This window comes from Mustela putorius, unplaced genomic scaffold (assembly GCF_011764305.1).
Source record: "Mustela putorius furo isolate JIRA1106 unplaced genomic scaffold, ASM1176430v1.1 tig00003869_pilon_pilon_pilon, whole genome shotgun sequence".
Classification (NCBI taxonomy): Eukaryota; Metazoa; Chordata; class Mammalia; order Carnivora; family Mustelidae; genus Mustela; species Mustela putorius.
In genome coordinates, this window is record NW_025422021.1 from 11090296 (window position 1) to 11102301 (window position 12006).

General features: G+C 40.1%; 1 protein-coding gene across 1 annotated transcript in view; it reads right to left on the reverse strand.

Annotated features, from left to right (window-relative positions):
- Nucleotides 1–12006, reverse strand: part of MYO3B (myosin IIIB) — a 186356-nt gene that overhangs the window by 76392 nt on the left and 97958 nt on the right. The window contains exons 11-12 of the mRNA XM_045066728.1: nt 10373–10433; nt 9371–9470 (exon numbers count right to left, since the gene is read on the reverse strand). Of these exons, the coding sequence (XP_044922663.1) occupies nt 9371–9470; nt 10373–10433 (161 nt within the window). The remainder of the gene's footprint in view (nt 1–9370; nt 9471–10372; nt 10434–12006) is intronic.

The window sequence follows — 12006 nt, forward strand, 5'->3', positions numbered from 1 at the left end:
GGTAGTCTAGAGAGTATGTGCTGTTTTAAATATATCAAGTAAGAAAAGAATTTAAAAATAAAATTCCTATCAGCACGTTTTATGGCCATGCCATCAGCCTCCCATTCTGGAAGCGAAGTACCCTAACTCACCTCACTCACCCTGCCTTGCATTGTCTGGCAGCTGCGCTCCTGATGTCCTGGGTCAACGCCAGAACTTCACTTGGCATCTGCAGAAAGTGCATCCTGACCTGACACGCTCAGGAGAGCACCGGAAAAGTTCCTGCTGAACTTGCCTCAGATACATTTGCAGTCACAATCTAAGCAGAAATAATGACCCCAAACTATGCAACTTCATAATGTGCTTTAATGAGTTGCAGAAATGAGAATAGACTGTCACAAGGCCTTCCCTGAGCCATGCAGCCTTGGGAATGGTGGCTGATCAATGACCTCCTGGACTGTGGCCACCTCCCCTCCAGCTTCAACTCCTCAGGCAAGGTTGGGATCTTGCCGCCTCAGCTGGCGGTGATGCTGACCTCTGTGGACTGCATCCATTCTCCTTATCATCCAGATCCCCAAATTTCAGGGAGAAAATTGTGTGCCAAAATGAATGTTCTCTTGTTGGTAGTCAACCTACAAATTCCTCCTGAAAGTCATAGTTTTGGACAGAAGCCTCATTTGGGGTAAACGGTCAGCCAGCACTCCGTTTGCATTCTCCAAAATTACAAAATAAAGCCAAACAAAAGCAAAACAACCCCAAATCCAGATCTGGGGGTGGGGGGGAAGTCTTTGAAGCAAAAGAAGAAAAGTATATGATTAACATAAATCAGGCTAAATTAGAAATGAAGTTTGGGATTAGGAGAGCTATAATCTCTTTTCTCTCTTCTTCCATCCTTTACCTTCATGCCCACAAACCTCAAACCGTGCAATCCTTATGCTGGCCTTGCCTCAATTGTTTTGCAAAAAACCAGAACACAAACATTCTGGTGATGACATACATATAAGAGATCTGTGCAAATATTCAGATCTGGTGGGGTTTAGAGCAATTCTGCCTTAAGGGAGGCTGGCAAAGCCTGGCAGAGTTTACAAAACAGAAATATCCTTTAAAAGCAATAATTCCTAATAATTTTAGAAATTGAGACACTATAAAAATCTGGAACACTCCCCTCCTCCTCCTCTACAGCAAAGTTACAAGTAAATTTGTTTACTTGTAAATTACTTGTAAATTTTACAAGTAACTTTGTTCTTCACAACTTCCTGAGAATTTAATGAGACCACTTGAGATAAATAAGGACACTTGTGTATTCCCAAACCTGGTTTGGAAAATAACAGCTGTAAAGACCAATATATTAGAAATACATTACACTCTCTAAATATCTTATTTCACTTCTGGGCCCGTGGCTGAATACAGTGAGTGTTCAATAAGTGTTTGTTGAATGAACAGAAAATCATACATATATGGTTCACTTTTTCTCATTCAGTGTGGTATTGCAGAGATAGGGGTTATCTAGAGCAGTGGTTCTCAAACAGTAGTCCCCAGACTAGCGCTATGATGTCTCCTAGGAATCTGATAAAAACACAAATCCCTCTCCCATCCCAACCCAGAGATTGTAGAGTGGGCCCAATGATTTTGATGCACCTTGAAGTTTAAGCACCACTCATCAAAAAAGATCCTTTAACAAGGAGGTGTTTTTTTCCCACTTCCCATGCTAACAGAGTAAGAATTCTATGCCTCTAATTCCTTTACTATCTCACTGAGAAAAGTCCTGAGACAGGATTTACCAGTTTCACTGATGAGGGTTTACGGTGAATTCTGTGGCATCTGGGCAAGAAGAAAAGATGTCTCAGGTCAATGAAGCCAAAGGAGGAGGCATTTAGAGTACTGAAGACTACCCATATATGAGGGCATAAGAGAGGCCTTGAAATCTCATGTGTGACATTCCATAATGGCATTGGATGCAGGCCACAGAGGCCCAGCAGCCTTCCCTCCACATAGGGTTTGGTTTCCATGTGCTTTCCCAATAGGGATTATATTGCCTTTGAGATTCCACTGCAGGAACATGCTCTTTTGGTCAAATGGGTGACATCTGAGCCTTTCATGGTCACAGTACTTGCTGTTTGGTAAACTGCTTGTAACCCCTTCCAAACATAAGCAGGCAGTTCGAGGCAATTCTGTCCCATGGATCTAAGGCTTTGTCTTGCCTGGAAGAGTGATCTAATTAAAAAAAAAAAATAGTTCCTCTCCAAATCAAGTTCAACTTCTAGTATCGTAATAGGCTAACCAACTTGTCTCTATGTGCCTGGAGCTGTCCTGGTGTTCGCACTGAAAATCTTACATCGAGGAAAACCTCTCAGTTCTATGCAGAACTACCTCACTTAGGTGAGGTATCACAGGAAAGGGTAGGTGGTCCCATTTCACAGTGATCTCTAGGACCCTCTCTGCATTATGGCCCCGTGTGATAACTGTTGTTAATGATCATGTTCTGAGACACTACAGAATTGTATTCATTGCACTTAGAATGAAAGGGAGTGATAGGTTTTAGAAAGTTTCAGCTGTCTGGAAAATGAAACTTAACCAGAATATCTCATTTCACTGATGAGGTCTGTAGCCTATTCTTCACCAACGGGCTAGAGTAATCATTTTAGAACACAACTCAGGTCAAGTCACTCCTGGGCTGAAAATGCTCAGCATTCTGCATTTCAAAGACTTTATACCCTCACTGTTGTGGGCCTCAGTGCAACAATACTGGCAACCACCTGGAAGCTTATAAGTATTGCAGAATCTTTGGAGCCACCCAGACCTACTTAATCAGAATCTTCATTTAGACTAGATCCCTGGAGTGCTTATTAAGTCATTAAGAAGTACTGACCTGGGACGCCTGGGTGGCTCAGTTGGTTAAGCAGCTGCCTTCGGCTCAGGTCATGATCCCAGCGTCCTGGGATGGAGTCCCACATCGGGCTCCTTGCTCAGCAGGGAGTCTGCTTCTCCCTCTGCCTCTGCCTGCCATTTTGTCTGCCTGTGCTCACTCTCTCCCCCTCTCTCCCTCTGATAAATAAATAAAATATTTAAAAAAAAAAAAAAAAAAGAAGTACTGACCTGAGGCACCAGACTGCTTTGGTTGGTAGAGCATGCAACTCTTTTTATTTTTTTTATTTTTTATTTCTTTTAAGCATGCCCCATGCCTAGCACAGAGCCCAACATGGGGCTTGACCTCAAGACCCTGAGATCAAGACCTGAGCTGAGATCAAGAGTCAGACACTCAATGACTGAGTCACCCAGGTGCCCCGAGCATGGAACTCTTGATCTCGGAGTTGTGAGTTTAAGTCCCATATTGGGGGTAGAGATTATTTAATAAATAAAAGTTAGAAGAAGTAGAAGAAGTAAAAGTAGAAGAAGAAGGAGAAGGAGGAGGAATAGGGGGAAGAGAAGGAGGGAAAGGAAGGGGGGGGAAGAGGGGGATGGAGAGGGGAGGAGGAGGAGGAGAGGAGGGGGAGGAGGAGAGGGAGGAAGGAGGAGGAGGGGGAGAGGGAGGAAGGAGGGGGAGGAGGAGAAGAACAGGTGCTGATGTGGTTCCTCACCTGTATCATCTGGCTCCTCACCTCCTACCATTTCCTCTGGTTTTCCCAGCTCCCTCCACAGGGCTTCTTTCCACCACTCCCCTGTTCATGCAGGCTCTTCCCTCACTGCCTTTGCCATGGTATTCCCTTTGCCTGGAATGCTCTTCTCCCAAATACTGCATGGCTAATTTGCTCACCACTTTCAAGCCTTCTCAGTGAAACCAACCCTATCCACCCCATTTAAAAGTGCTGTCATCCCCAACCCCCTCTTCCATACTTTGGCTACTCTGAAAGTCTCCCTCGCAGTATTTTCTCCCTCATAACACTTGACCCTTCTAACATCCCATACCACTGACTTTAGTACTATGCTTACTATTTATTGTCATCTCCCTCTGCTGGAACGTAGCACTGTGAGGACAGAAATTTTTTACTGTTTTTCCCTGATTTATCACATATGCCTAGAACAGTGTTAGTGCTGTATGTGGTGTGTGGGCTGACTCTTGCTACTTGTCCCAATGAGATTAGTAAAGAAATTTAGAATAATTTAGAGTAAGAAATTTAGAAAAGTTTAGATCATTTTGATATCGATACATCTAAGTATGCAATTATGTAACTAGTAGGTAACCTTTGAAAAACACAGGTTTGAATTGTGTAGGTTCACTTATACAGGGTTTTTTCCCAAAAGATAATTGGAAATTTTTTTTAGATTTGCAACAATTTGGAAAAGCTCTTAGATGAACTGCACAGTTTAGAAATACTGAAAAAAATTAAGAAAAAGGTATTACTATAAGAGTACAGTATATAATACATATAACACACATTAAAGCATTAATCAACTACTTATGTTATCAATAAGGTCAACAGTACATTATGAGTAGTTACATTTTTGATGCACCAAAAGTTAGACATGGATTTTTGACTGCGTAGTGGTCAGTACTCCTAACCCCTGTGTTGTTGAAGGGTCAGCTATAATTCTTTTTTATTTTATTCACAAAAGTATCTGTGCAAATTGGAAATTAAAACAACCAACCCAAAACTGATCTTTTAAAACAGTATAAGAAGTCCGAGAACAGGACAGTTCCTGGCACTTAGTAAGTATTAGTAATTGCTGAGTAAATAGATGAATAATAAATATAGAGTGACTAAAGCATTAATCAACTACTTATGTTATCAATAAGGTCAACAGTACATTATGAGTAGTTAAATTTTTGATGCACCAAAAGTTAGACATGGATTTTTGACTGCGTAGTGGTCAGCACTCCTAACCCCTGTGTTGTTGAAGGGTCAGCTATAATTCTTTTTTATTTTATTCACAAAAGTATCTGTGCAAATTGGAAATTAAAACAACCAACCCAAAACTGATCTTTTAAAACAGTATAAGAAGTCCGAGAACAGGACAGTTCCTGGCACTTAGTAAGTATTAGTAATTGCTGAGTAAATAGATGAATAATAAATATAAGGACAAATATCTAAAGAATACATTTTAAACAGTAAAATCAGACCAAGCCTGTCTATATGCCTATCTGGTCTAATTAAATAATTTCACTGCTTGAATTAGTTGCAAAGTGATTATTATTATGTACTTCCTAGGTATACTGTGCTTTCCTCTTCTATGTGAAGATGAGTCAGGCTCAGATGGGCAAATTAAGGACTACTTCTGAGACTCTCTGACTAAGGTGCTGAAGACAGCCTTTGTACAAGCCCCACATCGGTACACTTCTTTGCATGCCTGCTCTGAACAGAGCTGGCCTGACAGGAGCTTTACATTTATTCCCCACCTTCCTCCATCCCCCACCCCACCAGACCACTCCATACAACAGTGAAGTTATTATCAGTCATTGGAAGTTACAAGGCTAACTTGTTGGATGTTAGTGGGGTTTTTTTATACTGAAAGATCACAATATTCTCGTTCAGTCTTTCATAGAAATATAGGTTGAAACAATGGGTAATTCAAGGCAAAAAATTAAACGCAAAAGTATAACTTGCTGAAATGTTTCTTACAGAATATACTCTTGTTTCTGCAGCTGATAACCTTGAAAACATATAACTGGAGAGCTTCTGCTCTTTGATCCATCTTTGCTACTTTCTACATAATGCATTTTCCTGCCTAAACCTTTTTCTTTCCCCCACTCAAAACAACAGCAACAAAATAAAACAGGTTGGATAACTTTAACCTGATCTAGTGGTATACTATCCTATATGGGGGTGACTAAGAGACATTAATTTTATTCCAGGATTATTAGAAGCACATTTTAAAACTTTTCTCTGCCTCATTCAAGAGCTTCGTTACATTCTTGCTTCCATTATATTTCATCACGGCTTTGGATGCTCAAGAATTCAGTTAGAAGATGTAGGCTAGGGGCACCTGGGTGGCTCAGTGGGTTAAGCCTCTGCCTTCAGCTCAGGTCATGATCCCATGATCCTGGGATCGAGCCCTGCATCGGGCTCTCTGCTCAGCAGGGAGCCTGCTTCCTCCTCTCTCTGCCTGCCTCTTTGCCTACTTGTGATCTCTGTCTGTCAAATAAATAAATAAAATCTTAAAAAAAAAAAAAGATGTAGGCTAGGCTGTGAGGAGAGAATACAGAAATGAAAAGATAAAATCCCAGAGAGTTTAAAATCTAGTAGATGAATGAAAATATAATGTAAGGCAGGATGTGATAAGTACTAAAAGAAGAGTCAAGGGAGTCTTGACTCCCTTGAACTATGGGGAATCAAGAATGGAGAGGACCAGGGAGAATGAGTGGCTCAGTCAGTTAAGCATCCTAATCTAACTCTTGATTTTGGCTCAGGTCATGATCTCAGGGTCGTGAGATTGAGCTCTGCATTGGGCTGTGTGCCAGGCATGGAGCATGCTTAAGATTCTCTCTTTCCCTCTTCCTCTGACTCTCTCTCCCTCTTCCTCTCAACTCATGTTCTTTAAAAAAAAAAAAAAAAAAAAAAGAATGGGAAGGACTGAAAGTGAACAGGAAGAAGGATAGATGAGGCAGAGGGCACTGTGTGAGCCATGTCACAGAGGAGAGGAAGGACATACTAGGTATGCTTGGAGAACAGAGAACAGTTTGGATATTATGAAGCAAAGAATGAGGAAGAAAGATCAGTGGAAGATAGAGCTAGAAAGGAAGTTTAAGACCATACCAGAGATAGCCTTGAATGTCACACCGAGAAATTTAGAGCTGATGCTGAAGCAATGGGGAGCCATGGAGGAATATGGAGGAAGGGAATGTTAGTATCAGAGTATGCTTTAGAAAATCTCCTCAGGGGGTGCCTGGGTGGCTCAGTGGGTTAAGCCTCTGCCTTCAGCTCAGGTCACAGTCTCAGGGTCCTGGGATTGAGCCCCCAATCTGGCTTTCTGCACAGTGGGGAACCTGCTTCCTCCTCTCTCTCTGCCTGCCTCTCTGCCTACTTGTGTTTTCTGTCTGTCAAATAAATAAAAGAAAAAAAAAAGAAAAAAATCTCCTCAGATATCTGTGCAGAAGATAAGTTGAAGGAGGAAAAGAATGGAAGCAGGAAGACTACTTTGGATGCTATTTACAAGAGTGTAAGGAGAAGTAATGGTGATAGTGGCAAACCCAAGAGAAAACCATCCAGATTGGAAGGAAAAAACAAGTGTGACAGGAAAGTGCATCTGAGCCACTTATAGTAAGTCAGATGTGTAGCTTTTTAGTGAGCTTGACTTTGGAAATACTTCCCTAAAGACCAAGAAAGATGATTATAATCCAACAAATCTCTTTAATAGTTAACTCAAAATACAATATATTTTTACTTCCTATAGACTCCTACCAAAATTTAGTGCCTTACAATAAGAACTGTATTTCTCTGTTTTTCATACTTATAGATTAAATTTGCATTTATATAATATCAATAGCAATGAGTACAACAGCAACAGCTGAAATAATGTACCTTGTCATGAACCAGACACCATGCTGTGCTCTTTGCTTGTACTACCAGCTCATTGGATCCTGAGGATAACCCCTCAGCTATGAATTACCATTTCCTCATTTGATATGTGTAAGTACTGAGATAGGGATTTGTTTCATAACTCAGTTAATACTACACAGGAGAACAGAGATTTGAATCCAGGCAGGTCTCATTCTAGAATCTGTGCCTTTGGCTACTCAATCATACTTAAAATTTTTCTTTTTACATATATTTTAAAATAGAATGTCAAAAGTGAACTAAGATTGGATGGGAGAAATCGAAAACAAACAGCAAGATGGTAAGATTTAAGGCAAAAATACATCAATAATCACATTAAATATAAATGGTCTAAACAATACAATTAAAAGGTAGAGATTGTCTGTTTGGATAGAGACAAATGCCAACCAAATTCTTGCATAATGGATTCTGCTCTACCACACTGTCTTTTCCCTAAATTTCCCTCTTTTTTTGTACTACTCCTATCCCTACCTCATTGTGGCCTTATTCCTGAACACCATCTGGCTGTGTGGGAACACTGAACACTGTGGGGCTAATATTCCCTTTGATAGATTTATCATTTTCTGCATACCCATTTAAAAGGCTCTGCTATAGTACACTCATCCTCTCTTGTCTCTCTCCAAGAGCCTAAGTTCCATATAGACTGAAGTCCTAACACACTTATTGTACATTCTTCACTTCATATTGTACTACTTTGTTACTAAAAAACAGGCTAAGAAGAAATTTGGAGAGACCTGAGAATTTATTGGATATTCCAGAAAAATAGGTGAAGTCAATACTGAGTGTAATGTCAGTATTTTAAGCTGAAAAAGTTTCTTTCTTTGGAAGATCCACATTGCTTTTAGTATCTTCTGGTTCTTAAGTATTTCTTACAATAATGCTTCTATTTTATCTTCCAGAAGTACACATAAACCACACATTATAGCCACACATAAACCCCAAACTAACTTTCACCATATTCTGAAGCAAAAAATTTAGAAAGGGGGCCATAAATTGCTATTTCACAAAGGAGTGTGGCAAGATGTGTGTACTCTTGCTGAAAGAATTGCCAAATGTATTGCCAAAAGAGCAGAACTACTCTCTAAATCCATATTCTTTACAAGCCCTAGATTTTGACCCAAAATGATCTGTTCCACTGGACGCTGACCAGTTGTCTGTCTTTCCTTTGACAAAATGAAATTGCGAGGCAGTTTCCTAATTTGAGGCTCTTAACAGGTTAAGGGAAATAATGGTCTTTGATATTCTCTTTCTTCCCTCAGAGAAGTAAACTTGAGTGGCATGAGGAGGCAGTAAATGGGTACCTTTATTTTTATTTTTTTAAGATTTTATTTATTTATTTGACAGAGAGAAGGAGAGCACAAGCAGATGGGGTGGAAGGCAGAAGCAGAAGAAGATTCCCTGCTCACTCGGCAGGGATCCTGATGCAGGGCTTGATCCCAGAACTCTGGGTCCATGACCTAGGCCAAAGGCAATCTCCCAACCAAGCCATCCAGGCTCTCTATGGCTATTTTTTTTAATAGATTTTATTTATTTATTTGACAGAGAGAGAGAAATCACGAGTAGGCAGAGAGGTAGGCGGGTGGGGGGAGGCAGGGGGGAACAAGCTCCCCCCTGAGCAGAGAGCCTGCTACGGGGCTCAACCCCAGGTCATGAGATCATGAGATCATGACCTGAGCTGAAGGCAGAGGTCCAACCCACTGAGCCACTCAGGTGTCCCATGGCTACTTTTAATACATGTTTTGCTTCCAGCCTTAAAGGCTGCACAAACCTGAATTTTTCGCTAACATTAAGTCATATTACTGAGTCCTACTTTTTAGATAGTCCTGCCTAACCAACTCATCAAAAAATACACAAGTATGCAAAAGAGAGAAGCAGCATGCAATTCAAAATGTTCTTACCAAGCTTTGTAGGGGCTCCTTTTGAGGGACTTGGTCCTGGGCAACCTGGGGCAGCATGGCATGTCCGAGAAGATAGCAGATCAGTCCCAGAAATGGAGTGCTTCGCAAAGAAGAAGAAGCAGCGTCAAGGACATAGCTTCCATTTAACTAAGGGACCTTTAACCCTGATGATATGTGGAAAAAGCTAAGTATATTTGGGTCATGTGAGTTGCCCCTGTCTTGCATGAGAATTGAGTGGAGGTCCTCTCCTTGGGACAATTAGTAGCAGAGTCTCAGCACCTTTTGCTTAATTCATTTATTTCTTCCCCTGAACAAGTCAACTTAGCCCTCTCTTAAATTAATTATAGTCCAGAATATAAAAAACAGCTATGTGCTGATTTTCTCCTATACTTAATTTTTATCCCTAAGAAAGAAAAAAGAAAACCTATAGGAAGGTATTAATCTACTTAACATTTCTAAGTACATCATCCAAAGGATTTTGTTTTTTTAATCTTACATATGCTCAGCAGAGTTACTGGCAAAAACTGTACATTTTCTTCATTTCATCCTTTCAACATCAAATAGTAGGCAGCAAAAATTGGATCAGACTTCAAAGCCTGCTGTGGGCTCCAAGTCACAGAGAGATGCCTCCATTTCACATATTGAATTCGAGCAGGATATCAAAGTGCTACCAAAGAACCTCGGGTCCTTACTCAAAAAGAGGCTCTAACATCTGTAGAGAGTGGAGTGCACAGACAAATCACCTCAGGGAGCAGCTAGCATTTATTCTCAGCAGCAAATTTCCAGGCTTTTGATTCTCTCTTCACTGTACCTCCCTGTCTCTCTGCTGAACCAAAGTTCTTTAGCAAGCTGGGCTTTTGTCTCAAAGACTTCAAAATATGACTAACAGTTTCATGTTTGGATGACCTGACCAAGCAGCCACAGACAGGCTTCACAACCATCGACTTGGACAAGTCTGAAATAAAGATACACGGTCATTTTGGAATCAAGGTGTCCAGCTACCTTATTTGAATGTCCTGCGGAGACATCACACCCTTTTGGAGAACACTGGGTTTGTGGATGCCTAAAAAGAAAAATAATCATTTTTAAAAGACCTGAAATCATGTTTTAAGAACTTAAAGAGGATTGCTTTCCTCCAAAGAGGTATCAGAACATACTATGTTCCCATTATTTTCCATTCTGGTCCTCAATTAAAAGGACATGGTCAACTGAAGAAAATGCATCCTACTAAGTATTACTGCTATAGTCCTAGTCAGCCTGAGGTTCTAAGACTGTAGTAGCTGCCCTTTTTAAAGTTGTATGATACAATTTAGTTCACTATTGGGCTTTCACAGACTTTACCAAGAAGTCAACAAAACTGATGCTAAGTTTGTACTTCCCAGCCAGCACACTGTAATCAAATTGTTAGATAATTCAAAATAAATTCTGTAGTCAAATAAGTATGGGAAATACTGAGTTGTACAGTTAAGAGGCTTTCTCAGTTCAGGAATAATCTTTTACTATCACAACATTCATTTATGGATTCCTAAAGGCAGGGTTGGAGGGTGGGTGTAGTTTCTCAAACTAATTTGATCAAGCAATTTAAAAAATGATAATCTACAAACACCTATTAAAATACTAATGTTTTATGGAATAAAGTTTGGAAAAACCAATTGTACTGTATCCCTAATTTCTAGTAATTGAAAGCCATTGTATAAAAGTGTGGTAATTATTACTCACTGTTAAAATATGAGCTGGCCCTTTCAGATAGAACCCAGCAGAGTGCAAAGCACTGACTAGGGGAAAAGAAATCTGGGTTCTAATTCCTGTGTCAAGATCCCTGGTCTCTCTCTCTCTCTCACACACACACACACACACACAGACTGGGGATATTTCTACAGTATTCTGGTTTCTAATTTTCATCATCTGTAAAATGAAGGGATTGAGATAAACCATTCCTAAGGTATCTTCTAGTTCTATATTAAAAATTGTATTCTCTATTGAAACTGATAAATTCATTTTCTGTATTTTCTATGAACAGTTCATGGATAATACCTTCAAAATACATCCATATGGAGAGTATAAGCAATATCTCATTTAAAAAATATCACATCATGGGACGCCTGGGTGGCTCAGTTGGTTAAGCAGCTGCTTTCGGCTCAGGTCATGATCCCAGCGTCCTGGGATCGAGTCCCGCATCGGGCTCCTTGCTCGGCAGGGAGTCTGCTTCTCCCTCTGCCTCTGCCTGCCATTCTGTCTGCCTGTGTTCGCTCTCTCTCCCTCTCTCTCTCTGACAAATAAATAAATAAATCTTTAAAAAAATATATATCACATCAGTACCTGGAAACAGGAGACTATAATGATGCACTTATTTGTGTACATATTTGTTTATCATATGTCTCCCACTATGGAATGTACATTCCAAGAAGGCAGGGATCGGAGCTGCTTTATTCTATACTCTCCATCAGCACCTAACCCTAGGAGCTGGTATGTTGCAAAGTGCTCAATAAATATTTGACAAGTTGAATGAATAAAAGAATGATTAGTAGATCCTCAAATATGAAGATCAGCAAGAATACCCTTAACATTAACATTAAATAAATGAGCTTTTATTTATTTATGTATTTATCCCCCTCCCTTTTTAAATTGACATATAA